Source organism: Ceratotherium simum, chromosome 1 (genome assembly GCF_057802395.1).
Source record: "Ceratotherium simum simum isolate JZ-2026a chromosome 1, ASM5780239v1, whole genome shotgun sequence".
In the NCBI taxonomy this organism is placed as follows: Eukaryota; Metazoa; Chordata; class Mammalia; order Perissodactyla; family Rhinocerotidae; genus Ceratotherium; species Ceratotherium simum.
The window spans coordinates 104240148-104266947 of NC_141900.1; the positions used below are offsets into that span (position 1 = coordinate 104240148).

At 58.7% G+C, this 26800-nt stretch overlaps 1 protein-coding gene across 7 annotated transcripts in view; it reads left to right on the forward strand.

Moving 5' to 3' along the window:
* AGAP3 (ArfGAP with GTPase domain, ankyrin repeat and PH domain 3) overlaps nucleotides 1–26800 on the forward strand; it is a 58510-nt gene that overhangs the window by 21465 nt on the left and 10245 nt on the right. For 3 of the 7 annotated variants that reach the window (XM_087432982.1, XM_087432984.1, XM_087432988.1), the window contains exons 1-11: nucleotides 4866–5804; nucleotides 7082–7140; nucleotides 7426–7513; nucleotides 7715–7800; nucleotides 7947–8088; nucleotides 8494–8628; nucleotides 8778–8905; nucleotides 10855–11013; nucleotides 14552–14644; nucleotides 19763–19867; nucleotides 26627–26795. In XM_087432982.1, coding sequence (XP_087289108.1) covers nucleotides 4898–5804; nucleotides 7082–7140; nucleotides 7426–7513; nucleotides 7715–7800; nucleotides 7947–8088; nucleotides 8494–8628; nucleotides 8778–8905; nucleotides 10855–11013; nucleotides 14552–14644; nucleotides 19763–19867; nucleotides 26627–26795 — 2071 coding nt within the window. In that variant the 5' untranslated portion in view covers nucleotides 4866–4897. Of the gene's footprint in view, nucleotides 1–4852; nucleotides 5805–7081; nucleotides 7141–7425; nucleotides 7514–7714; nucleotides 7801–7946; nucleotides 8089–8493; nucleotides 8629–8777; nucleotides 8906–10854; nucleotides 11014–13457; nucleotides 14392–14551; nucleotides 14645–19762; nucleotides 19868–26626; nucleotides 26796–26800 lie in introns of those variants that run through there. The other 4 variants (XM_087432990.1, XM_087432994.1, XM_087432998.1 and 1 more) reach the window with 3 other exon arrangements.

A 26800-nucleotide genomic window follows, 5' to 3' on the forward strand; every position in this document is an offset into this window, starting at 1 on the left:
GGTTTCCATGGCAACTTCAGCTGGAAAGGTGGGATTATCCCTAGTTTACAGACTAAAACCCAAGACCCGGTGAGGTTAGGGTGACTGTTGATGGACACACAGCTAGTAGGTGCCAGGGGCTGAACTCGAACCCAGTTCTCTCAACTCCAGAGTACGCGTCTTGCCAGTGCACCGCCACGCCTCTCGACCTGGGGTCTGTGCTGATTCTTTGGCCTGTGATTTATCTCCTCAACAGACTGTCCCAGCCAGGGGCTGTCTCTTATAAGCCTGCCTCTCTCCCCATAAGGAGAACAGAAGCCTGGGTGTGCAGTTCATGCTCAGCAAACTCATTCATTCCTTCATTCATTCACAGAGAATCCTTGCACACCTCACATGCCTGGCCAGGTTCTAGTGGGGGAGCATCGAACACACCAGAACAATACCTGAGAGTAATGAGTGTGAGATGGCTGTTGTGACAGAGAGCAGCTAGGCTCTCAGATGGTGAGGGAAGGCTCCCTCAGAAGGAGATCCGGATGAGCTGAAGGACAGGCAAGTGCAGAGGCCCTGCCCCTTCTGGGCTGTGTGGCTGACTGACTGACGTGGGGTGTGGGGGACTTACAGGAGATGAGGTCAAAGGGGCACATGAGCATTAGAAGAGAATAGGGGGCTGGTGTAATTCTACTCCAGGTGGAAAGCCACTGGGGGGCAGTGGCTGGGAAGTGCCCAGGTCACTTCTGGATTGGCAGCGGGGAAGGGGGAAAGGAGAGATTAGGAAGCTGCTGTGGGGTTTAGGCGGGGAGGGTGGTGGCTCGCCTTGGGCTGGACAAAGGAGGTGGTGAGAAGTGGATTGGGGACAGTGGAGGAGGTGGAGCCAATAGGACTGACCAGGGATTGGATGTGGGGCAATGGTAAGAAGGAGGGAACGGAAGTTCACGCCTGGAAGGTTCTTAGCTGTGCCATTAGTTAAGGTGGCCACTGGGGGTGAAGCGGTTTGGGAATGGAATCTGGAGGTTCATTGTTTTTTTTTTTTTAAAGATTTTATTTATTCAGTTTTTCCCCCCAAAGCCCCAGCAGATAGTTGTATGTCATAGGTTCACATCCTTCTAGTTGCTGTACGTGGGACTCGGCCTCACGTTGGACGGAGAAGTGGTGCCTCGGGGTGCGCCCGGGATCCGAACCCGGGCCGCCAGCATCAGAGCGCGCGCACTCAACCGCTAAACCACGGAGCCGGCCCCTGGAGGTTCATTGTTGCCACTGCTGCATTGAGCTGTCTCGGGGGACAACTCCTGAAACTTGTAAAGAGGCCTGTGTACCGCAGGCTGGCACGAGTGGTGGGTCGTTCTTTGGGGAGGCTGTGGGCACGCGGGGCGGGGTGGGCAGCCCAGAGTCTCGCCCTCTTCTCCTCAGACCCAGAGACCTGCACAGAGAACAGAACTTGCTAGAGACCATCCAGCCTCGGGTAGCTCTGCATGTGGCACTGGCCACCTCCCTTGGACTCACTGGCCAGAAGGCTTGCCCAGCTTGCGAGGCCACCGTGGGCTGCTGCTGTGGTCTCACCGTTTCCTACCGCACAGCTGGCGGCCCCGGCTGCAGGAAGATGTTTTGCTGCCACCTTGTGGGCAAGAAGAGCCCGCGCGATGTTGGAGGGCCAGTGTGGCTCCAGGACCACTCCAGGCTGCGGGAAGAAGCGGAAGCCTTTCGCTCAGAGCCACCCACATGCACCTTTTGGCTTTCAGCAGAAAGCTAGCTCTGCCTCATCTCTCAGAAGGACGTCCACAGGCTCCCTGTGGCTGTGCGGCCTCCGCTGGGCACACCCCCACACTTATCAATGGATCAACCGGCAAATATTTGAGCGGAGACTAGGTACAAGGTTCTCTGGGATTCCTGGGCCAGAGCCCGCCCTTTCCTCTTCCTCATGGCCAGTGCTCTGTGCAGTGCCTCACATGTCACGCCTTTGTGGGGTCCTCTTTCACCCTAGCTCCCCTGATGTGGGTTAGCATATCCCCACCACCCCCAGGCACACGGTGCACGCACAGGCACCCTCTTCTCTCAGGCAGAACATCTGAGGCCTGGGCCGGTCTACGGAGCCGGTCCAGCTCACCCAGCTGTGGGTACGTCTCAAGTCAGCTCTCACTGCTGATTTCCCGGCACTCAGAGCAGAAGGGGCTGCTCGGAGCTTATCTTCTGCATACTCTGCTTCCAGGAAAGTATGTGTCCATCCTCACCCAGAATGCACACGGCAGGCATCGTGAGAGATTGCATCTTTAATTCCCCCAGAAACTTCAATGGGGTCTCTCACCTTTAAGTGACAGATTTAGCCTGGTGTTTCTGATGACCTTAAGAAACAGAGAACTGGGGCCGGCCCTGTGGCGCAGTGGTTAAGTGTGCACGCTCCACTTCAGCGGCCCGGGGTTCACAGTTTCGGATCCCGTGCACTGCTTGTCAAGCCATGCTGTGGCGGCGTCCCATATGAAAAAATAGAGGAAGGTGGGCACAGATGATAGCCCAGGGCCAGATCTTCCTCAGCAAAAAAAAAAAAAAAAAAACCAGAACTGACAGGAGAGCTGGTTTTAAGGAATTTCTGTACTGTTTACAAGGCCCCAGCCTGGAGCTTTGTGGGGCTGTCCTAATTTCCTCTGGGCTGTGTTGAGTGGAGTTGTATTTGCCACGTCTATTTGGAGCAGAATCTTGTCAGAACACAGAGACCTTGTCCCTGACCGGGGCTGATGCCAGTGAGGAAAAGAGGTGTGTTTGCACTGATCTGCTTTCTGGGAGAAAGGAGAAATCTTCGATTGGCTTGATGTCCTGGGACATATTTGTGTAGGCAGGTGCCCTTCTCTGTCTAGTTTCCCCGGGTCAGGAAAGGGTTCTGGGAAGAAGGGATAGGAAGGAGGCTGCCAAGTGAGGAAGAGGAGGCCGTTCTGGGTTTGGGAATGGACCCAGGCTAAGCTTTTCACCTGGGCTGATTCTGCAGGTGCAGCGGGAGCTGGGAGCTGGTGTGTCCTCTGGGAACGGGAGATGTTCTTTCACCTCTGGGCCGGGCACTGCTGCCCACCCTCCCTGGGATCTGTGTGTGTGTGTATAGCTGGGGGCCTTTCCCCCTCCTAACCCATCCTGCCCCTCTCCCACTGAGAGAGCCATCCCCTTTTGTCCCCTGCTCCCCTCAGTCCCCAGAGCCGGGGTCTGATGGCCCCTGTCCTCTGCTGGCACTTGCGTTGGCTTCGGTGGAGGTTTGTGCCTGAGCAGCCTCACTCTTTCGGGAGTGGTAATTCCATATGTGTGTGAGAGAGAGGACAGACAGGCAGATACGCAGATAGGGAAGCTGAGGGTGGGATACTTAAACCTGGAAATGTGAGTCGGGATTCCTGGGTTGTGTTCTTGTCTCCATGCCCGAAGGATCCTGGGAAAGGCCCTTTGTGGAACCATCTATTATGTGGGGAATATGCATCCCGAGAGGAAGAAGCCGTCCTCATCGTTGTTAATAACTAGTCCCAGGAAATATGAATTCACCCCCAGGGCCTCCCCGGGCCAGGCGATCCAGCCCGGGACTTGGGAGTGTCCAGCTCTTTTCTGCGGGAGCACCTAGGATGGAGAGGCCCTGCCTTCCTCAGGCATTCCCCCACCCCAGCCCCTCAGGAATGTGCCACTTTTATCTTGTACTTTGCTTCTGACTAGGACTGTGGAATTCTAAAGCTGAGAGGGACGTCGGGAGTTGGGTTGGACTGGGGGTGGAAGAAACCTGGGAGTATTATCTCTTTAAAGGAAATGCAAGCCCCCTCATCCTTGCCACTACCTAAACTGGTTTCTCCTGATCTGCTCGTGGTCCTTGTGGATTATGGTAAACTGGCTGGTCTCCAGGGCCTCAGGAGAGGACTGATATTTAAAATGCAGTGGAAAGCACAGCATGGCAACTCCCCCCCAGGTCTGGGGTGAGCCCTGCACTTAATGAGTGCCTGGTGCAGCCCACACTCATGAAATTCAAAGGGCATCTCTGCTCGGAGAGAGTGAGCTTCCCGCTCCAGCCAGTACTGCAGGCCAACGCTTTGCCTCTGCCCGGCCAGCCAACCTCTGGACAACCTCTGGACAGGAGGTGAGACCCGGTGACAGGAGACTGGAGAAGTGAGTCATTCGTCCAGAACTGTGTGGTCCAGGTCCAGAAGTTACCTTTTCATTTTCCGCTGCCCTTAGGCAGGACAACATTTAATCCAGTCCGGACGATTTTATAATCTCCAAGGAAGAAGACAGCTTCAGTCATTAGCAGAACAGTCGAATGAGCATCCAGCAACTGTGATTCTCTATCTTCCCAATCTCAGAATGTCTGAGCCAAAACCTAAGATAGGCTCACCTGATTCTGGCCCCCCATCTTACAGATAAGGAGACTGAGGCCCAGAGACGGCATATGACTTGACTCCTGACTCCTGACTTAGGCTTTTGTTAATTCCAGCCCTGTGTATCACCTTCTGGTTGGTCTTCCTTTGAAGAAAGGGCAAATGGCCCACTCCTCTCCAAAACGGGGCCCAGAGAGTGGTGTGCTGAGGACTGTTATTTATTTGGCCTGCTCTTAATGACAGCTCCTCACCTACCTGCCCCAATCCGAGGAGGAGCCCTGGGCTGGAATTTCCTGTTTTCTGAGGGCTCCTCCGGGGGCTGCCCCAGCAGGCTGGCTCCCCCTCCACCACCGCCGCCGTTCCGGGGTGTTCCAGGCCAGGCTTGCCGCCTCTCCTTGCTGGGCTGGCTCCCGGCCTCTCCAGGTCTGGGCTTGCCGGCTGCTGCGAGGTGGAGGCGTTGAGGGACTCGGTCGGCCGGCCGACACCAGTGCCCGGAGGCCGGAGGTCCGTGCGCCCCGGCCGCGGCCCCGGCCCGGGCCCAGCCCCGCGCCCCTCGCCATGGGCCTGGAGCTCGCCCGCGGGCCCTGAGTATGGAGCGGGGCTGGCCGCCGGGGGACAGCCGCAGCCCGGAGCGGCCAGCCGTCTGCCGCCGCGCCCTCAGCGTCTGCGACTCGCTGGACGTGCACGGCGCCCCGGCCGGCCGTGCCGCCGCCGCCCTGCAGGCCGCCCTGTGCGCCGCGCGCGAGCAGCCGGCGCGGCCGCGGAGCGTGTGCTCGGGCGGCTCGGGGCGGCCGCCCTCCGGCGCCCGCAGCCTGCTGCTCGGCCTCCTGCGCCCGCGCCTCGGCCGCCGCGGCCCCACCGACGGGCATTCGCCGGCTCCTGGGCCTGCGCCCTCGGGGCGCCCCGGCTCGGCCGCGAGCAGCCCGGCGCCCAGTCCCGCGCCTGCCCGGCGCAGCTGCCCGCCGGGGGCCCAGGCGCCGCGGCCGCGGCCCACCAGCATGACGTTCCTGGAGGTGAACCGCCTGGAGCTGGCGGCGGCCGAGGCCGAGGGCGCGGGACTGGGCCGCGCGGGCAGCGCGGGCTTCCTGCGGGGCGCCTCGCTGTGGAGCAGCCAGCGCTGGCAGGTGCTGCGCGGCGGCGGTGGGCGCAGCGGCCCGGGCCCCCGGCGCGGCCTGTCGGCGCTGAGGAAGAGCTTCAGCTTCCGCCTGCGCCGCGGCCAGGAGATCCGGCGCGCCGAGTCGGGGCTGCTGCCTCGGGTGCGCACCCGCAGCGACGGCGACGCCAGCTCCCTGGGCGCCTTCCCCAGCCGCCGCGACCTGCTGCTGGGCGCCGAGGCCCCGCGCCCCGCGCCGGAGCCCGGCCGCCCCCGCGCCGCCGCCAGCCTCTGGAGGCTGCTCACCAGCCGCTTCCGCCGGAGGGAGCCGGAGCCCGCGCCCGCCGAGCCGCTGTGGAGCCGCAGGGCGGCCGCGGACCCCGGGCTCCTGGGCGCGCCGAGCGGTAAGGAGAGACCCGGCCTGGGTGTCCTCTCTGGTTGGAGTCTGTGTTGACAGCGCGTGTGACGCCTTGAACCCACCTGGGAGAGGTGGTGTGCCGTGTGGGCCCGGGGCTGGCCGGGGTTGGCCCGAGTGAGATCAGTGCCCAGGCAGGCTCTGGGGTCGCTGACAGGTCTAGAAGGTGGTCGTGGCAAAGGAGGACTTCCAGGGAGGTCCAAGCTGGGCCGCCTGCATCCCGGTGCTAGCCCTGGCCCATAGCGCTGTGGACTGTGAGACCAGGATGGAAGCGCCCCTTCCTCACTTTTGGCACATGCGGAATTGAGGTCCAGGAGGGACAGAGACTCACTGAGACAGCGGCTCTAGGCCGGGCTTGAGCCCTCCCCTCTAGCTGCCTCTGCAGATGAGTTTAGGGATTGCTTGTGGACCCGGTCGTGATAACTACTCTTTGAAGCAGCCTGGGGAGGGGAAGCAAGTATGGCCCAGCCGGGGAGGCTGGCCCCAGGGCCACCCAGAGCTGGCTGGAGGATGTCCATTACAACCCTGAGGATAAAGATGAGGGCTGGCCGTTCGAGGGCTCTGGGTAGCTCAGTGATCTGCTGTCCCAGGACACTGCCAGAGTCAGGCGCCAGCTAAGAAAGGACTGAAGAGGAGGGAGCCCAGAGGCGGGTCTCTGGGAGAGAAAGGGTGGTGGCCTCCCCATCAAGGAGGAGCTTGGGGAGGAGGGCCAGTTGGGCGGGGTAGATAGCTCCCCATTCGACCTGCCCCTCACAGAACAAGGCCAGGTAAGGTCTCCTCCCTCTTTACTCTGGCTAGGAATGTGGTGGGTGGCCCCACCCCAGGAGAGTGAGCTGTCCCTACTCCATGCAGGAGGTTGGCCCCCCTGCCCAGCTGCCAAGTGCCCAGCCTGGCTTGGGTCTGGGCTGAGACCTGCTGGAGCAGCCTCTCACCTGGGCCTGGTGTCTGGGCCCCGGGCGCACCAGGCCGGGTGTGGCTGAAGGTAGGAACTTCTTACTTGCTGGAGCAGTAAGATTAGGAGGAGGGACACAGGTTCAGACCCGGGGAACTGAGCCCACACCCCTCAGAGTCCTCTCCCTGAGGACTGTCATCACTGCATTCCACTCTGAAAGAATTTTCCTGCTGCTCCCTAGGGAACTAGGGGTGAGGGTTGGGTACTGTGTTCTGGCCTTGGCCTAGGAAGGGGCAGTGCAGGAGATAGCTGGTAGCAGATAGCAGAGGGATATGTGCCACCCCGGGCCTGATGGGCGGCCTTCTCTCCCGCAGACTCCTTTGTGAACAGCCAGGAGTGGACCCTGAGCCGCTCAGTGCCGGAGCTTAAAGTGGTGAGTGAGGCCCATGGGAGGCCCAGGCAGCCCAGGGGCTGGGTGGGTGCCGGCTGGCGTAGTGGGCCCAGATGTAGCTTCCTTGACTTCCAGTCCCCTTCTTGTCTCAGCTTGGCCCCTCTCTGCAGCCCTTCACTTCTCCGGGCTCTCTTCCCTCCCCCTCTGAGTCTCATTCCTTTCCCGTCCTCAAGCTGGCCCTCTCCTTCCTGATGGTATTTGCCTCTTCTGCCCCGTCTCCTCCCTTGTGCCCTCTGACCGCCGCTCTCACCCCTTCCTCTCCCACAGGGCATTGTGGGAAACCTGTCTAGTGGGAAGTCGGCCCTGGTGCACCGCTATCTCACGGGGACGTATGTCCAGGAGGAGTCCCCTGAAGGTGAGCGTCCTGGGTTGGCCTGGGCTCTGAGCCTGGCCACTCTGCCCCCTTTCTGTCCTTCCCGCCATCTGTGCATGGGGCTCAAGCCCCTTGTCCTTCTCAGTCCTCGTGTCTCCTCCCTTGGAAGCTGTGGATTTCTTCTCATTGGCCCCCGTGGGCGCTTGCTCTCCGTTTTGGGCCTGACCATGCACTCTGTCCTAGGGGGTCGGTTTAAGAAGGAGATTGTGGTGGATGGCCAGAGTTACCTGCTGCTGATTCGAGATGAAGGAGGCCCCCCTGAGCTCCAGGTGATGCTTCTGCCCCAGTCCTGGCCCATGGCGCCCTGTTCTCGAGCTTCCTGGTTGGGACTGGGTGAGGTTGAGTGAGTGGGGAGAGGGGTATGGAGTTTGCCTGTGACCAGATGAGGGTGGTAATTCTACTCGGTCCCCCCTAGTTTGCTGCCTGGGTGGACGCAGTGGTGTTTGTGTTCAGCCTGGAGGATGAAATCAGCTTCCAGACGGTGTACAACTACTTCCTGCGGCTCTGCAGCTTCCGCAACGCCAGCGAGGTGCCCATGGTGCTGGTGGGCACGCAGGGTGAGCGGGCCTGCAGGGATGGTGCGGCAGGCCGTGGGTCCCCAGGTGGCCTGTGTGAGAAAGCCCAGCTCCCCCTCCCCTCCCGGTGCTAACTGAGTCCTCGTGGTGCCCCAGAACGGGTGCGTCCTCCTTGCTCCATACACGCTGGATCTTCCCCAGCTAGATCCTGCCATCCGTTTGATGACCGTGTATTTTGTGAGGAATGAACAGAGTAGCTGGCTCATTTCCATTCAGTGAGTTGGTGGCAGAGCTGGAACCAGGCCCGGACACCTGTCTTCTTGTGCTCCATGTCGTCCGCTGCCCCAGGCTCTTTGCCCACCAACCCTCTGAGCAAATGGCCCTCCCCATCAGTGGCCCCAGGTTCTCAGCAGGTCGAGTAAATCCCCACCATCCCGCCTCCAACAGATGCCATCAGTGCCGCAAACCCCCGGGTCATCGACGACAGCAGGGCCCGCAAGCTCTCCACGGACTTGAAGCGCTGCACCTACTACGAGACGTGCGCGACCTACGGGCTCAATGTGGAGCGTGTCTTCCAGGACGGTAACTCGGGCGCCGGGTGGGAACGGCTCCCCTGGAGCGGGGCTCAGGAAGGCTCTGTGGCCAGCGGGGCTGTGTGCTCTGGGGGGTGGCTCTAAGCTGGGCTTCTCCCTTCTCCCCAGAGGGGTAATTGACTCTGCTGTCCCCTGCAGTGGCCCAGAAGGTAGTGGCCTTGCGGAAGAAGCAGCAGCTGGCCATCGGGCCCTGCAAGTCACTGCCCAACTCCCCCAGCCACTCGGCAGTGTCCGCCGCCTCCATCCCGGCCGTGCACATCAACCAGGTGCGGCCAGCCTCCCTGCCTCCCATTGCGCGTTTGTCCCACCGCGCCCCTGCCTCACCATGCTGTCTGCTTGCGTGTCCCCACCTCGTCTGATCTCCCGCCTTGCGGACAGTTTGAAAGCACTGGCTCAAGTTCCCCATAGCCTGCACGACTGGCCTGGCCTCATCTGTACCCTTGTGGTGACTGCCTTCCCTCTAGTTTCCTATCCCTGCTCGCCAGTCTTCTCGCTCCGCAGCCACATCAGCTAAGGCAATGTAATCAGTCAGTGCTGTTAGAGCTGTCTCGGGAACGGCTTCCTATGGAGCCATCCTCAGGAGCACAGGGTCAGAGGAGTTCCTGTTGGCCTGCTCGGGACCAGCCCTGGCAAAACCAGGGCGCAGTGCAGGCCTCTCCCCTCCTTACCTGTTGGCCTTTCTCGCAGTGTTTGCATTTAGAAGGCAGCACTTGCCCCACTGGGACCAAAGGCTTTCATGCCCTGTGGGGTGTTGAGGTGTCCTGAGCCAAGTCCTGCCGGTGTTCTCCCATAATACCACTTGGATGCCCGCCCACTTCCTGGCCTTCTGCCTGTGTATTTTTTGGCCCTTGGCACATGGGCTGGTGTTTCCTTCCAGAACTGCCTTTCTCCACTCTGCTCTCTCAAAAACCCTGGGCCATCACAGATGCGCTCGATTGAGTGGTCAGGCCGACAGTCACTGGTTTCCTTCTGCCAAGGGCCGTCATCTTTCCCAGGCCCACTCTGGCCACCAGCTTTCTTTTTTTTTTTTTTTTTTTAAAGATTTTAATTTATTTTATTTTTTCCCCCCAAAGCCCCAGTGGATAGTTGTGTGTCGTAGCTGCACATCCTTCTAGTTGCTGTATGTGGGACTCGGCCTCAGGATGAACGGAGAAGTGGTGCCTTGATGCGCACCCGGGATCCGAACCCGGGCTGCCAGCATCGCAGCGCGCGCACTTAACCACCAAGCCACAGGGCCGGCCCTGGCCACCAGCTTTCTGATGACAGTCTGGTTGCTTTTCCTGAGACCCTTCCTTTTGGCACTTTAGAAGGCCGCAGGGATTCCCCTGTAAGCGTTTCCACGTGGGAAAAAGGAGAAACAATAGGTCTTTCTTTACTGTCTCTGAGCAACTGTGCCTCAGCTGACAGAATGCAGGGCACGTGCAGATGTGCGCGTGCCCCGCCCGAGGGGGGCTCTGACTGCCGAAGGGCGACAGTTTGGGTGTTTTGCTCCCTTTGTACAGGTTAGGATTCCAGGAGGCTGCTAGGCAGGCCACGTCCTCTGCTTAGTGAACATCTCGTGGGCAGTTAGGGAGTGGGCCTGTTGTACTGTCTCCTGAGTCCTGGAGTGGACATTGCCGTGCACTTTCTGTCTCCATCCTGTGGTCCTTTCTGTCTTTCTCTTCCTTCCCTACCTCTGTCCCTTAGCTGCTGCCCACTTTGATAGCAGCCTTGGCTCTGCTCTGCTCTCTGCCTCGGTTTTCCCGTGTCCCTTCCCCTATCACACACACTGCCTAGAAGCAAACCTCCTTCTCACTGGCAGCCTGAGCCCCACCCTGGGCTCCTGCATCCTTGACGTATGTCACTGACTGTGGGGAGTGCATCCTGGGTAACCTGCTACCTTGTACCAGAGCCCCCTGTGAGCCAAGACTCTACAGTTTGTTTGCTCTGACATGACTCCGACCTGCCAGCCTTACCTCTGATTTAGCAACCTGGTTGGCACACAGTTGCCCCTGCTGGGGCCCTAGTGGGGCAGCCCAGGCGGTGACAACGGGATCCTGCCGGCCTTCAGGCCGTGCTGTCTTTCCCCTCCGTACCATCTTTAGGAGCTACTGGCCCCTCTGCTGCCTCATGAGCCCCAAGCCAGATCCCCGTACCACAGGGGTTCTTGGCTCCTGCCTGCTGCCTGTCCCTGCACCCCGCCTGAGCCGCCCTCAGCTGCCCTCTCTGTCCTTAGGCCACGAATGGCGGCAGCAGCGCCTTCAGCGACTACTCATCCTCAGTCCCCTCCACCCCCAGCATCAGCCAGCGGGAGCTGCGCATCGAGACCATCGCTGCCTCCTCCACCCCCACACCCATCCGCAAGCAATCCAAGCGGCGCTCCAACATCTTCACGGTACGTGTCCCGTGCCCCGTCCTCCTCCCGCCTGCCCAGCTGCCTTCACTCAACAGGGAGGGCCGAGCCCCCACCCCCAAGCTAGGAGGGAGCAGGCAGGAGCTGCAGACAATGGGGCTGTGGACAGCCTCGAGTCAGGACGCTGCTGCCTGCAGTCTCTCTTTCTCCATTCACACAGACACACAGCTTCTGTAGGCTCCTTCCTGGTGCCCTCATCAACACCGACTCCTCCAGACTGTTCTTCTGAGCCCACGGGGGCTGCCCTCAGCATATCCGCACAGACTTCCTGCCCCTGCTACACACACTCACCCTCCCTCTCCCCGATCCCTTAGGGCTTCAGCTTGAGGGATCTTTGGACACATCTGCTCTACCTCGCCCTCTAACTCACCCGACACCTTTGATTCTGCAGTTGTGAACCAAGGCCCCAAGGTTGTTTGCCCAAGGCTGTGTGAAGGGTTAGAACTAGAACGGTTCTGGCAGAGCTGGAGCCAGGTCCCAGGCCTCCCCGTCCGCACTCCCGCTCTTTTCCACCCCCCACCCCACTTCCCACTCATTGCAGTGATTGGTTTAACGAAGGCTTAGACGTCTCGCTTAGGCCTCCATCTCCTGATTCCCAGCCTGTGCCTCACCACCCTGCCTCGGTACCCCACAGGCCCATCCTCTCCCCCTCCCTGCAGACCTCACATCCGGGGTCCCGTGTGCCCTGCACTGCTCGGGGCCCCGCCCCTCAGCTCTTAGTGCCCTGAGCCTGCTGTCTCTCCATGCCCAGCATCTGACACACAGCACCCACCCCATACTCTCACCCTCCAGCTGGGATTGGCTGGACCATTCCAGGAGTCTTGGGTCAGACACAGGTGGGTGAGCTACCCATGTGGATTCTCAGATCGCCCTGTCTTTCTGCGTCACTCCGTGTGCCTCTTTCTGAGCGTCAGGACTTGACTCTGTGTCCCATTGGCCAGGCCGGGCCCCGGCCAGGCTCTCAGGAACCCTGCCCAGACAGAGCCAGTGCTCCCCAGGACTTGCTCATTCATTCTCGCCTCTGCCCGCCAGCACACTTCTGCCGGTCTGCCTGCCTCCATCTACCCTCTGCCTGCCACACGCCCCCTCCACGTCCATGCTGACTGACCCTCTTTCTGCTGACAAGCTGCTGCTGTGCATCACACTTCCGCAGCCCCGACCCTCGCTAGACTCAGCTTCTTGTTTCTATTCACGCCCATTGAGACACACAGAGCGTCAGGCTGCCTGCTTGTGCCCACACCTGCTGCTGCTGCCGCCGCCACCGCTGCTACTGCTGCTACTGTAGAGCCCTGGGTGCTTGTGTTTGCAGTGACCGCCGTCTGTGCCCTTGGCACCTACTCCCTGACATCCTGCCTCAGTCGCCATCCTCAACACCATTCTTAGCCTCTCACCTTCCTCTGCTGCTAGTCCTGTAACACCCCGGGCACGCTCTCCTCCCTCTGCTGCCCTCTGTCCAGTGCCCATGCCCAGCTCACGGCCTCTTCGCCGTGGTGCCTTCGCCTGCGTGCTTCCAGCCCTGTGTGCTCTGCTGCCTGCTACTGTGCTGCCTCCGCCTGCCTTCCTTGCTGTGCGTGCTCACAGCACAGCCTTCCCTCCGGCCCTTTTGTTCTCTCCATCTTCACTGTGGCGACCTTATTTTTTCTTTCCATTGTTTCCATCGTGACCTCACTTGCGCCATTGTTCCTGAGGCAGCCTCAAGACCTGTCTGTCTCTAGGGGTGCATCTCAGGACCTCCCCCTCATTGTCGCTATTGGGGCCACTCCCTCGCCTCATCATCCTCCTCAGCAGAGCATTCCTGCTCTGTGGCTGGTGCCCTTGTGGCCGCCGCGTCCCCCCATGACTTCATGTACTTGTTCTGTTGCTGCTCGCACCCTGGTTCCCATCCTGGGGGGGTGCCCCTTGGGCCTCCAGGGATCCTCTGGTGGTTGAGGCCTCTTGGCTCGCCAGCCTGGCTGGGGCAGGCTGCACCCATCCCCCCCGACCGGCTCTTCTGTCTGGGGACCCTGTGTCAGCGGACCCATCCACCTTCCTCCTTCCTGGGCCAAAGGGGCAGAGGCTGTGGCGCCCGGGAGAGGCCCGGGGCAGGTGCTGATGGTGCAGCTGCGGGCAGCGGCCCCTGGCCCAGTTCTTCCCGCTCCTTTGGCTGTGCTCCCCCTGTGCTGCAGCTGTAGTCCTTTGCCCCTTCCCTGTGCCCTGGCTCCCGGCAGCCTGGAGAACAGGAGGGATGTGGGGCCCAGGCTGCGTGTGGCGAACATTCCCCGCTGAGATGGACTGCCCGGCCACTGCCTCCGCTGCTGCCTCCTCCTCCTCTTCATCCGCTGCTGCCTCTCCCCAGGTGCCTGGGTTTCTGCCCTCACCAGTGCTGACCGACTTGTGCGGGGCTTGAGTATAACTTGCCAAAATCTTTATTCTTTCGATATTTGCAGATATGTGCCACTGTTTCCAACTTTTCATCAACAAAAAGGCCTTTCCAACTCCTTCCAAATTAGAAGACCAGGTGGTGACACACAGCACCTCTGGACATTCTCCCCTGTGCGGGGCCGGAGGCGGGCCGGGCCCTGGGACTGCTCTCAGATGAGAAGCGGCCGCCGTGCTCCCCACTCCAGAGACCCACAGGAACCTTTGTAACTAACCCCCACCCCCAGGGAAGGCTAGGAACGCTGGAGCCTGCGGCTGGGGGCTGCCGGGGACCAGGCCCGGCTGGACGCGCTGCGCCAGGCTCGCTGCATGGAGAAGAAGGGAGCTCGGCCCCACGCCAGGCGCCAGGCCAGCGCGACAGGCCCAGAGGGGCGGGGGCGTCCGAGCACCCGCCCCGGCCCAGCTGCTCCTGGGGGGAGCTTTCCTGCCCCTCCCCTCCTCTGCTCCTTCCTGCATGGACTTCTGCCGTTCCTGCTCCGCTCCGGACGCCACAGCCACCGCTGCGCGCTTGCCTTTCTCCTTTCTTGGCCTCCCCGTTTCCTAGGATCCGCATTGGGCGGGCTCTGCCCCAGGAGCCTGGCAGGGGCTCAGGGCCTCTTCTGGCCTCTCTCCTCTCTCTCTCCATCCACTGTGCCCCTTGGGCCACGCCGACATGCTCGGTGCAACGTGCCGTGTGGTGTCTGTGCTGCAGACGGGCCACTGCCCGCTAACTTCTGGACTTTGCTCTCCCCAGTTTTCGTGCCCTGTGCTCCCGGCCATCCCTCAGCCCCACCGTCCACCTCTCCTCGCCCCTTCCCTTCTCTTACGCCCCAGCCCCCTGGGCTGTGCGGTCCTCACACCCTTGGTATTTCGTGTCCTTGCTCTTTTGTAAGGGGCGGGCCCAGCTCAGTGACCTGTGCTGCTCTGTATGGTGCCGTGTGTAAGAATAAACCCATTGGAATACTCGTGGTCTCAGTTCCTTCCCGGTCCCGCCGCCCCGGCCCTGCCCCACTGCTAGGGTCTGCCCAGGAGGAGGGAGGATGGGAGGGCTGGGGATTCCAGGTGGGCAGCTGTCCCCCATGGACCTTCACCCTTTTAACACGCCTCTTGTTTTTTCTTCTAGTCTCGAAAGGGTGCTGACTTGGACCGGGAGAAAAAAGCCGCCGAGTGCAAGGTGGACAGTATCGGGAGTGGTCGGGCCATCCCCATTAAGCAGGTCAGCACTCCTTTTCCCTGTGGCCAGAAAGGAGCTGAGATGAGGCCCGGGAAAGGCTGAGGGATGGTTCTTTTCAGGGCCTTTGGGAGATGGTATAACAGGCGAGCACCCCACCTGCCAGGCCTGAATCCTTAACAAGAAGAGGTTAGTCTGCTAAGAAGGATGGACCTCTGAAAAGAGTGGCTAGAGCGGCTGCTGTGGCCTGGGCCTGTGGCTGGAGCTGCTCCTCCCTGGGCTCTGCCTGTTCCTCCTCACCACCACGGGGGGGCAGCAGAGGGCCGTCTGCCGTCCTCAGCTGCTCTCCAGCCAGTGGTTCTGGAGTTGGGTGACCTGGAGCGGAGTCTGGGCTCTGGCCTACCTCCCCTCCTCCCAGAAAAGGGAATTCGCAAGAGAGTACCCTGAGGCGTATTCATTGAAGGGCGTACTGAGGACTGGTCCTCCCGTGGGTTCCTTGGCTCAGTCTTGTTCACGTGAGCCTCCGTTCATTTGTAAAGAAAAAACTTAGCTGAGGTGCTACCTCCTAGTCTCTCTTCCATCTCCTTTCTGAGTCATTCCCTGGCAGGGCTGGGCCACCTGAAGCTTGGATCCTCCCACACCTGTTGTGGGTCCCCATGCTGGAAAAAGACACTGAATGATGGAGGGTATCTTTGTGCACAGAGGGTGGTGTGCTGAGCAGGGTTCTGGAACTGCTGAGTTGGTCGGGGGTAGAGTGAGGAGGTGTCTCTCTCGAGCTCGAGCAAGAGCCTGCTAGCCGAGGTGCCGATGAGGATGGGGCAGTGGCCTGGTGGTTAGTCTGCTGTATCCACAGGATACTGAGCTTGGTGCTGATCTTGGGAGCTGGTGGTTAGAGACGCCGTGTCTACAGGGGCCATGTTGTCAGGTTTTGACCACAGAGGAGTCTGGTGTGGCCAGAGCACCAGAGCTCGGCCTGGCTGGGGCCCTGTGGTCAGGTTTGGCCCTCTAGGCTGGGGCTTCTGGGGCCCATTGGCAGTGTGACCAGAATTCTTGTGTTAAGGTTGGAGGTTTCTGACCCTGCAGGGAAGGTCCCTGTAGAATGGAGAGCCTGAAAAGTGTGTCAGGGCCCCAGAGGGCAGGGTGGGGAACGCTTTGTCCCTCCACGTCCTGTGTTTCTTCTTCAGCCCTCCCCTGAAATGTCATTGCCCCGATGTCTGGCACGGACGGCCCTAGTTGGGTCAGCCTACCGGGAGGACAGGTGAAGAGGCTGAGAAGAGTGACAGCAGCCGGTCTCCTCCCCTTGTCCCTGTGTGTGCCTGGACACAAAATCAGTCTTCACAAACCTGTTGGTGGTGTGGTCACCTGTCTCTGGGAGTGCCTCCTTGCAGGGCCTCTCGCCAGGCCAAGTGATGCGGATTTGCTTTGGGCAGAGGACTGTCACTCCCTGCTTGGGGGCAGGTGCTGTCTGAGTGTGTACACACACATGAAAACACTTAATAAATAAAAGAGAACACTCTCCCCCGGGGCCTGTGCTTTGAGATAAGTGTAGCCCCAAACGCCCTTCTTCCTGTCTTGGGTACAGGCTAATTTATCTGTTCTCTGAATCCCTCACATGGAGGGGCAGGGGGAGCTGTGGGGTGGAGGATGAAGCCTATGAACTTGCACCTGGGATTCTGGTCCAGCCAGAGGGTCAGCTAGGTCGCTTGGTGTGACAGGCCCCTAAACCTCAGGGACCTGTAGTAGGATGGACATCGCCAGGAAGGAGCCCGAGTGCAGTCCGCTGCGCTGCCAGCTAGAGGGAGGTACCTAGGCCTGTGCTTTGGTGCCGCAGCAGAATCACACACAGTGTTTGGGGGTGTGCCTGCCATTAGGGTGTGGACTGTCCACTCTCTGGTTTCTTGCACTCCTCCCCAGCGCTGCCCCCATGATACCTCGCCGCTGCCCAGGGCCAGTCCAACCCCTTTCCAGCCCTCCTGTCCCCGTCTCCCCATTCTGTTCCTTCCCCCTCCCCCCTGCTCCTGCTGGGAGTGGAGATTGCATTGCAGTTGCCATTTGCATTCCCAATCAATCCGGACTCCGCAATTAAGCCGGCTGGCGGAGCTGGGAGGGAGGCGGCGGCGGGAACAGGTCCTCTGGGGGCTGTCGCCTCCGCACCGCTCCCATTCCGCCCCAGATTGCTTCCTGCTCCACCGTGCGCAGCCGGGCTGGCCAGGGAGGGGAGCAGGAACCCCTGTAGCTCGTTTCTCCCTCCTTGGAACACAAGATGTGAGAGGGAACGGGAGGCGTGGGGTAGGCAGGCCTCTCGTTAGCCCAGCTTTTTGCTTGTCCTGTGTCTTGGTGCTGTGCGGGCAGAGCAGGGCTGGGCGGCTGAGAGGTGGGCTGGAGAGGGGTGTGGGTGGCAGGTCGAGTCCTTGGCCAGCTGCACTCGCCTCTCTACCAAGCCCGGCACTCCTCCCACACCCCTGGCTAACGAGCGTCATTACCACTGGTGGTGTCATTACCACTGGTGGGCGGCTCGGCTTCCTCCCTGAGAGGGGCCCACGTGAAGGGGGGAGGGAGTTCTGGGTAGAAAAGGGCTTCTCTCCTAGACCGGCCTCCTTGGCATCTGGCTCCTGACCCCATGCTGGAGGAGGGAGGACCTCCATACCTGAGTCCACTCCCCAGTCCATCCGAGGAAACCAGGGCCCAGGCAGTTACATGACTTGTTGGATGTTAAGGGCTGCTTGGTGGCAGAAGGGAGAGCAGAGCTTGGCATCCCTTTTCCTTGACCGGGAGCTGGACCCGGGAGGGAAGGGCTCGAACATGATGAAGATGAAGGGACAGGGGAGGGAGGACTGAGCTCAGGTTTGAAGCATTTGACAACAGAGGCCGTTGTGGAATCTCCTGTTGAGAGTGAGGGCTGGGTGGGGGACAGAAAAGGCGGGAGTGAGATGAGGAGCAGGCAAGCCAGTGGAGGCAGCCGCTTTCCTAGGCCTTCCTGAGAGGGAGTGGGATGAGAATCTGGCCGCTGGTCCTCGGGGGCATTGTCTGCAGTCAGGGGAGAGGGAGCAGCTGTACTGTTTCCTTGTTCCTGGCCTGTGAGGGGATGGATGCCACTCCCAGAGGCAGGTCGCCAAGGCTCCTTCACAGACCACGAGGCAGGGGCCCAGTTGCCTTCTGGAATGTTCCAGCCCCCCTGTTGTCTACTGAAGGTCCCATTAACACTTGTCTTCAGCAGCTCCTTGTGAGGCTAGGGTCTCTCACGCTGATGGGGTACAGGGAGCGGAATGTGTCCTCAGATGGCCAAGTACTCCAACTGCAATCTCACATGGCACACCTCCTGCAACAGCATTGGTCTTTTGGAGGTGGTGGGAGAAAGACAGAGGAAGGAAGGAGGGGTAGTAAGAATGTGAAACATCTGTTGAAAAGTAGGAGACTGGAATGTAGGGCCCTCTCTTACCTCCACCTTAGTCCCTATTAGTGGGGGGATACCAGGCAGAAATCCTAAATCACCTGTTTTTGCTAATCTCATCTCTAGGGCTGAACCTTCTAGTCAGAAGAACTTAGAGGGGGAAGGTGTAATGAAGTTGGGATTTATCCCCCACCCTTGGGCCTCAGGATCATAGCTAATGACAGAGACTGCCCGTTTTCTCACACCTGAGTCTCTTAATCCCTCTTTTCCTGCTTGCCATAGGGCAGGGCTGGAGAATCCATTACAGGGCTGCATTTCTCAGAGCTCCTCCATTTTTTTTATTTTGTGTTTTTTGTTTTGTTTTGAGGAAGATTGGCCCTGAGCTAACATCTGTTGCCAATCTTCCTCTTTTTCTTTTTTTCTCCCCAAAACCCCCAGTACATGTATGTCCTAGGATAGTTGTATATCCTAGTTGCAGGTCCTTCTAGTTCTTCTATGTGGGACGCCGCCTCAGCATGGCTTGGTGAGCGGTGAGTAGCTCCGTGCCCAGGATCCAAACTGGCAAACCCCCGGCCACCGAAGCGGCACACGGGAACTTAACTGCTTTGTCACTGGGCCAGCCCCTTCAGCTCCTCCTTTCTGACACCCGTTGGGATGGGTTCAGGGTGCTTCTCCCGCTCTCTCCCAGCCAGTGCCCATCCTGCCTCTCCCATGTGGCTCTCCCCCGTAGGAATTTTGTCTAAGAATCTCTGGGAGCTGCCTCTTCTCAGCCCTCCTGAGTTTGGGAGGAGGAAACCCCTGGGGATGCGATGCTGGTCCTGGGGAATCTGCCACCTGTATACGTTGGTGGCAGTCCTTGTCCTCTCCCTGACCCCAGCTCCTATCCTCAGCCATTCTCTTGTGCTGTTTCTTGTTCCAGGGAGAGAGCCAGAGGGGTGAGAGTGTCTTCAAGCATTATCTTTAGAGGGAGGCAACAAAGGCTGTTCCTGGGCATGGTCATGTTTCGTCTTCCTAGCTGGGGCCCACCTCCCACTTTCAGCATCACTGACAGCCACACAGTCTCGGCTGGCTTTTCCCCAGCCCATCTACCAGCTGTTTCCTGAGTGTCTACTATGTCCCAGGCATAGTCACAGTGCTGAGGGTGTGTCAGTGAAGAAAACCACAAAAATCCTTGCTCTCCTGGAGCTCTGTTCATCCTTAGGCTCTTCTAAGCTCCACACTTGGAGTGTCTTATCGGCTTACATGGGAAATTTGGTTGCTGAACTTTATGGCTGGGTGTCCCCACTGCCTGCCTTGTGGGAGTCTAGGGCATTCTGGGGATGGTTAGGAGATTTTCTGCCCTATTCTGGGGCTGCCACAGGGGGTTGAAGGCAAGGGTCCTCCTGAGTTTTCATCCCAGCCTGGAGAGACACGGGCAGGAGCATCACAGCTGGGAGGCCATCTAAACCCCTGCCTCCTGTTGTGAGGAGCTCCTCCAGCTCCACACCCTGAGGAGAAGGAGACCCCCCTGGGACAGGGGTCCACGGTAACTGGAGAGGTGGGTTCCAGGCTGCTTCCTGGAGGACCGTCAGGGATAGCTGAGTTCTGTGGAAGGCTCGGTTACCTGGCTCTCCCTAGTTCAGCTTTAGTCCTGTATGGTCTCTGCTTAGGTAATCACAGTGGCCCAGGAGGAGGGGGGTGGAGGACGATGTTACCTAATGACTCTGTGACCTGCCCTGTGCCTTTTTGACATGTGGCTGGCTCCTGTTCTCTGATGCGGCCTCTGTCCTCAGGGCATCCTGCTGAAGCGGAGTGGCAAGTCCCTGAACAAGGAGTGGAAGAAGAAGTACGTGACACTCTGTGACAATGGGCTGCTCACCTACCACCCCAGCCTGCACGTGAGTCCGGGGGAGTGCTGAACCTTGAGCAGGGCTGGGGCCAGAGGAAGAGGAACAGAATGCGGAGGGGGCTGACTCCAGGACTGGAAGGAGGTGGACCTTAGTGAGTTCAAATGGACTTTCCCTTGAGAAACCATCTCACTTGGGTGGTTTGGGAACTGCACAGACTCCAAGACTCAGGCCCGGGCCGATCGCTTAACACTAAAGCTCTGAGTTGTGGCCAGGCCCTTTGGAGAAAACTCACCCTTGGTGATAGTCACCTCTAGCCAGGCTGGTGCGCGCAGTCAGGCTCTACATCCTCTATTCTAGTTGTTTTAAGAGCTGGATTGGGCCCATTTACATGGAGTTGCTAAAGTTGGAGGTGCCGATGTTGCCAACTGGTTGTTTCTATGGGAGCCATACCAGTGGAGGATCCCTGGGCTCCAGGCCTGCGATGATGGAGAGTGAGAGGGCTGTTAAGCCAGGGCTGCTGAGAATGGCTCGGGGCCTTGGACAGGTCCACTTGGGAAGACAAGAGTGGGAGTGGCATTATGTGTGGGTATAGGGGTCTGGAGGGTGCATGGCCAAAGCCCCAGCGGGGTGGTTGCAGTGATTGTAGAGTGGCCCCTGTAGCAGCTCCCCCACCCTTCCTTCCTCTCCTCTCCTCACTGCGTGGCTTCAGCATACAGCTGTCACCAGAATCCATCTCTGTCACCACCCCACTGTGGGGCTAATGAGTTCTCCTGTGAAGCCCCTCAAGCACAGCACGTGGGCAAGCCCCACCCCCAACCCAGAGGCCCAGGGCCTGCCTCAGAGGGTCCCTCGCCTGCCTTTGAATCTGCGCAAGGTATCAGGGAGGCCTGACCCAAGAGGTGCTAGGTCCACAGTTTTGGCCATAACGTGGTCCTGAGAGCACCGCCCAGACAGCCCTGCTGAGAAGACACAAGGAGGCCTGGCTTGGGAAGAGCAACGGGCAGTCTGTTTTCCGCTTAGGCCAGAGCCCAGCCTGGCCCTCCTGGGTTTCTCCGTATCTGAGTCCTCGGGCACTGGCCTTTCCTTTTAGCTTAGGGGAAACCACGAGTTAGACTCTGCCCTCCTTACTCTAGAGGGTGAGAGCTGGTGCCAGGAAACTGGGGGCTTGGAGGAGGGGCCACACCCAGGCGACCTTGGGTATTTAGTACGAAGGCTCCTCAGCACCATCCTCTCCCTTACTCTGGTCTCTTCCTTGCACACAGACCTGGTCCCACTGCTGAGTTGATGGGATGATGAGAGGCAGCAAGGCTACTAGGAAAAGCACTGACACTGAGGCACAAGTGTCTTAGCAAGTCAAGGACTACCCTGTGGGTGCAGAGCCTCTGTACCAGAGACAGCAGAACCACAGTATTTCCCAGCTGAGAGGGTCCAGGGGGCCTCCATGCCCATTCACAGGCTGAGGCCAAGAGCACATACTGGCACCTCCTAACTCCTAGCTGGTTGTATTTTCGAGCCCCTGTACTTCAGCAGGATGCATGTGCTCTCTGCTTAGGCACCGTCTTGCCTGGTGAGCTGGGAACTAGCCTATCTCAAGCATCCCAGTTTCCCCCACCTGTGTGGGGGTGGCCTTAGCTCTCCCCCTTTGTTGCATCCTTACCTGTTCCTTCTGCTTTGTGCTGCCCTAACTGGGTGCCATGCTCTGTCCCCTCTGCTTGTCCCCCTGCCCCAGAGAGTGGGGGAAGCCCAGGGTAGAGGAGAGGGATGGTAGGAGGGTCTCGAGACATGGAGGAAAGTGTTGGGTGTTGTGTTTGATTTTGGTTTTGGTTTTGGTTTTGGTTTAGGAAGGGAAGGTAAAGGTGTGAGGGAGTGCTGTTTTTTACACATAACTTAACAAACTGGAGAGCAGAGGCTTGGTGGAGTTTGTTGGATCATCAAAGTCACGCAGCCAGTGGCTGAGTTAAGACTTGGACCCATGACTTTGAGTCTAAGCATTACCCAGATTTTTCTGCACATGCCAAGAGCACCTCCCTTCAGGGCTGGCTGAGAAAGTCACTGGAGAGTTAACCTTAGGGTAGGTGTTTCCCTGACATATTGTCAAGTAAAAGAGGGCGGAAGTAGCCAATGGGCTGCCTGCCTGGGCTGGGCCAGGCTGGGTGTCTGAGCTCCCCCGGAGTCCCTTCCAGTGCTGTGCATGTTGACCTGTGTGTAGCTTAGTGTGTTCAGGGACCTGGGACAGGATCTGGGTGGAAGGGACTTCGAGGCCTGTCCTTGCTTTCTTGTAAGGTGAGTCTAAGAGGCAGGTAGCTCCGCTGGCCCAGCACCCAAGGCCTTGGCCCCCACCAGGCCCCAGCCTCTGCCAGGCCCGCTCTTGCTCTCCTTGCAGCAGGACGTCGTGAAGAGGTTGAGTGAACGGCGCCTTTGAGAGCACGGGCTCCCCATTTGTCAGCTCTTCATTGGCTGCCCATTGGCTCTGAGGTCAAAATGCATGTCCTTCCCTGACACTGGACGCCAGGAGGAACTGGCACATGCAGATGGCAACATCCCTGCTGTGTAGACGCTTCTCTTCTCATTCGGAAGACGTGAATCAGATTGGAAACTGGTGGTAACAATGAAAGTACGAGTGGAGGCCAAGCCAAGGGCTGCTGTGTGCAGCTGCACGAACAGGGGTCTGAGTTTACTCCTAGCAGAGGCTGCTTCACTCCGTCTACCCCTCTTGCTTCTTGATTTCCTTCCTTGGTTGCTGCTGCACTTAGTGTGTTGCTAGCTTACCTGCCTCCATCTCCACTTTGCCATCTTTTCCAAGCTGAGCAAGCTTCTTAGTTGCCAGCAGTGAGCAGGCACCCTCCTTCTGAGTGAGCCACCCTGCTTCCCTTGGAGGCTTCCTCTTGTTAGGGAGCTGTGCAGAGAAATGACCCTCTGATAACTCCAGAGGTGCACACAGAACTCTTGGGCTAGTCTGGCTCTCCTCCCAGGGACGGCTCTTGCCTGAGACCCAAGGGCAGCAGTCTTGGTGACTCACCTACTGATGGAGGCCTGTCAGGCTGGAGGAATTGGACGGGCGTGCAGTGGCAAGGCTGGTGGGCAGGAGTCAAGCCTCACACCCGATCCTTGCCTGGCCCAAGAGAGCCCGCCACAGCCTCCCCCATTTTGCAGCCAGCGGAGCCATTCACACAATCACCTTCTGTTAATTCTATCTGCAACATCAATTAAATTGTTTGTAGAAACTAATTGAATGTGGCTTAATCACACATCTTAATAGCTTTCCACGCTCTGAACTCGTTGTTAATTCCAGTAATAAAACGAGATGAGAACGCTGGCTGGGTAATTAGCGAGGAGGCTGGGGAAGAAATTGCTGTTTGATGGTGGGTAATAAAGGCAGCCGTGGTGACCGCTCTCCTGAGCAGCCGCTGCCACCGCCACCACCGAGCTCCTCGTTCTGCTGACGGAGGGAAACGCTGTTGCTCTGCCCCTGAAGTCCCTATTCCTGCTGCTGCTCCTCGAGCTCTCACCACACTCCTCAGGGCCAGGCTCCATCTCTCAGCTTGGCCCTGGAGCTGGCCTGGCATAGGGCACGGAGTGGAGAGCTGTGGGTGCTGGCCTGCACCAGCACAACGAGCGCCTACCTGATGTGGTCAGAGATGCTGAAGGGGGCCAGTCCTTTCCCCTTAACGTTGGTTTCTGGCTTCTTGGCCCTGAACGGAGTCCCTCCATGCAGCTCCATTCCTGGCATAGGGTCACTTTCTCCTGCGATGTCCCAGCCTGGGCATCCCAGGGCTGTAGTGGCGCCTGAAAACTGTTGCAGCTGCTGTGACCTCCTTGTGAACTAGAGCAGGCCAAGCCCCTCCCCCAGGAGAGGGACTGCAGCTGTGCCTTTGGCCCAGCCAGCTGTTGACAGTTGTCTGGAGCAGCTGATCCAAGATGTGAGTGTGTGCAGGGACCTGGGACGGGTACATGCAGAAGCCAATTTAGTGGGATGTTGGGGCTTGAGTGGGGAGGGCCAAGACAGTGAAGTCACATACTGGACGCTGGTTTGAAAGCAAGACCAGGGAGCCAACAGTGACTGGATGGGGTGGGCTGAGTTTGCTAGAGAAGGGATGAATAGAAGGGACATTGGTGGGGCACGAAAGGGGTCCTGGGTTTGTTTCCTTCCCAGCCACTGTGGTGAGGCTGCGCACTGGGGACAGAGCCCTGGCAGCACTCAGCAGAGTCAGAGTTAGAGGGTGTCAGAGGGGTCCTGCCATGGGCGGAGACTGCTCTGTTGACTTCTCGGTGATGTCGTTCTGAGACATGAAGCAAACACCTTTCGAGCAGGGTGTGCCTGAGGCGGCACCTGGCACCATTCCTCACAGAGGACTAGGTGGTGGCAGGAGGGCACAGATGCAGCCCAAAGCTGCAGGGAAGGGAGCCCCTCCTTGGACACACAGTTCTAGGGGCTGCTTCTTTCCCCTGGCTGGCTAGGCGCCTCTGGTTCTTCTGAAGGGCCATCTGCCTGTGAAGGTACCAGAGCCACTTGGAGAATAAAGGGCGACTACTCACCCTGCCCAACTTCCCTGGAGCTGGACTTGTGCTCCAAGTAAGGCCAGTGTGCTAGCATCAGTGGCGCCCCTTCCTCCCCACAGTCCTCCCGTCGGTCCCCTGATGACCCATCACATAGTGACATCCAGCCTCATGACAGAAATGCAGGAGGGAGGCTGGCGTTGGGTGCTCTCTCTGTTTCCTTGTTCTTGCTCCTCTTCCTAACTGGGAACCCACACGCTCTCTTGGCTCTCTTGGGGCCAGGTGATCCTTTTCTACTTGATGTCCTCTTGGTCATTCCCTGAGTGAGGGGCAGCCCCTGAGCCCTGGCCAGCCCCTACCCTTTCCCTGCTTCCCAACAGGCAGCACTCCCCATCTGCTCTTTTAAGCAGAGGACATCGTCCCTTTTCCCTGAAGCTAAGAGGTGAGAAGGTAGGAGAACACCTGGGTGACAAGAAGTCTTGATGCCCAAAGCTGGTAAAGGTAGGAGAGCTGGGTCTCTGAGGACCTGTGGGCTGTGTCTGAGCCGGCACCGCTTGGGAAGCAAAACAGCCCAGAGATGCTCCTGAGTGGGGAGAAGAGGCACCGATTCTGAGGCTGATCAATGGAATTCCAGTTCAAAGTTACATCGGCATCACCCACCCAGTTCTACTCTCAGGAAGGAGTTTTTACCACGTTTAATCGAGGAGGTTATCTGGGAACTGCTGAGGAGCTCACCGGTGACGAGCTCACTGGTGATGGGCTGTGGAAATGGGAGTCAGCCGTCTGGAAGGAGAGGCCAGAAGCAGTGGGGAAAGCTGGGCCCTGGCCAGGCACAGCTTTAAAACAGGAAGCCAAAGGGCAGGGGCAGGGCTCTGCTCTGCAGCCCCCTCCCCCCACACTGCCACTCCACCGTGGGGCTCCCAGGCTGATGTCGCAAAGGTGGGGATGGTGGGGGTCAAAGTGCTGAGCGGCTCCCACTCTCTGGGTCCCTCCGCACTCCACTCCGAGGGCCCTCTGGGTGCTGACTTGAATTCAGGGTGAGTTCCTGGACTGAGGAAGTCTGCCTTCAGTGCACAGCCTTGGGAATCTGAAAAGCCTGGACATGAATCTGGCTCTACCACCTTCTGATGGTGTGACTTTGGATAGATTAACCTTTGTAAGCCTCGGTTTCTTCATCTGTAAAGTGGGTATAGTAACACCTCCCTCCTGGGTTGTTATGAAGATTACCTGAGGTAATATATGAAATATAGATACCATATATAGCTATAGTACAATGAATTACCTGGCACACGAATGGGCAGGTGATGTGTTGATGATAATGGTTATTATTATTACTGCTGATAGAGAGGATACCCACTGGCATCTGTGAAACTATGGACCTGTCCGTATATTTCTAAGAACAGCAAAAAGAATCAAGGCTTCCCTTTAACTGCTCAACAAATATTTATTGTCAGGTGCCGTTCTAAGGATTAGAGACTGTTCTAGGCTTTAAAGGTTCTCGATGCCCCAAGTGGTGGTGGGAGCTTCTAAAAACAGGGCTGAAGTGTGGGTGACCAGCCACCCACAGCCTGGGGCAACCCAGTTGTCTGTATCCCATGGAGTCTGTCAGTTACTCTCCTTGGTCATATTGGCCCTTTCTCCCTAAATTCCATCTTGGTCCAATACTTGGCCTCCTTTGCCTCCTGAGTCAACTTCCCTAAAGGAGCCCCGAGCTCCAGACCCTTCTGTCTCCCCTGCCCCGCTCCTGGCTGAGGGCCCCCAGAGCTGCCTGTGGTTAGCATGTTCGTCTAGGTATAATCTAGACTTGGAGATATCCTGTGGGCTTCACAGTCCTGCTTTTTTTTGTGTGTGTGAGGAAGATCAGCCCTGAGCTAACATCCCTGCCAATCCTCCTCTTTTTGCTGAGGAAGACCGGCCCTGAGCTAACATCTATTGCCGATCCTTCTCCTTTTTTTCCCCTTTTTCTCCCCAAAGCCCCAGTAGATAGTTGTATGTCATAGGTGCACATCCTTCTAGTTGCTGTATGTGGGACGCCGCCTCAGCATGGCCGGACAAGCAGTGCGTCGGTGCGCGCCCGGGATCTGAACCCAGGCCGCCAGTAGAGGAGTGCGTGCACTTAACCGCTAAGCCACCGGGCCGGCCCCACAGTCCTGCTTTTTAAAGCTTGAGCTTTCCCGCTCCTTCCCCCACTCGAGGCAGCACAGTGGGGAGAGACCTAGGAGTTGAGAGGGTCAGTGCCAGAGACAAAGTGGTGCTGAAGAGTGACCTGTCCTAATGAATCTTCATCTCTCTTATCCACGTGGCCCTTAGGATTACATGCAGAACATCCACGGCAAGGAGATTGACCTCCTGCGGACAACAGTGAAAGTGCCAGGGAAGCGCCTGCCTCGAGCCACACCTGCCACAGCCCCAGGCACCAGCCCTCGGGCCAATGGGCTGGCCTTGGAGCGGAGTAACACACAGCTGGGTGGAGGCACAGGTGAG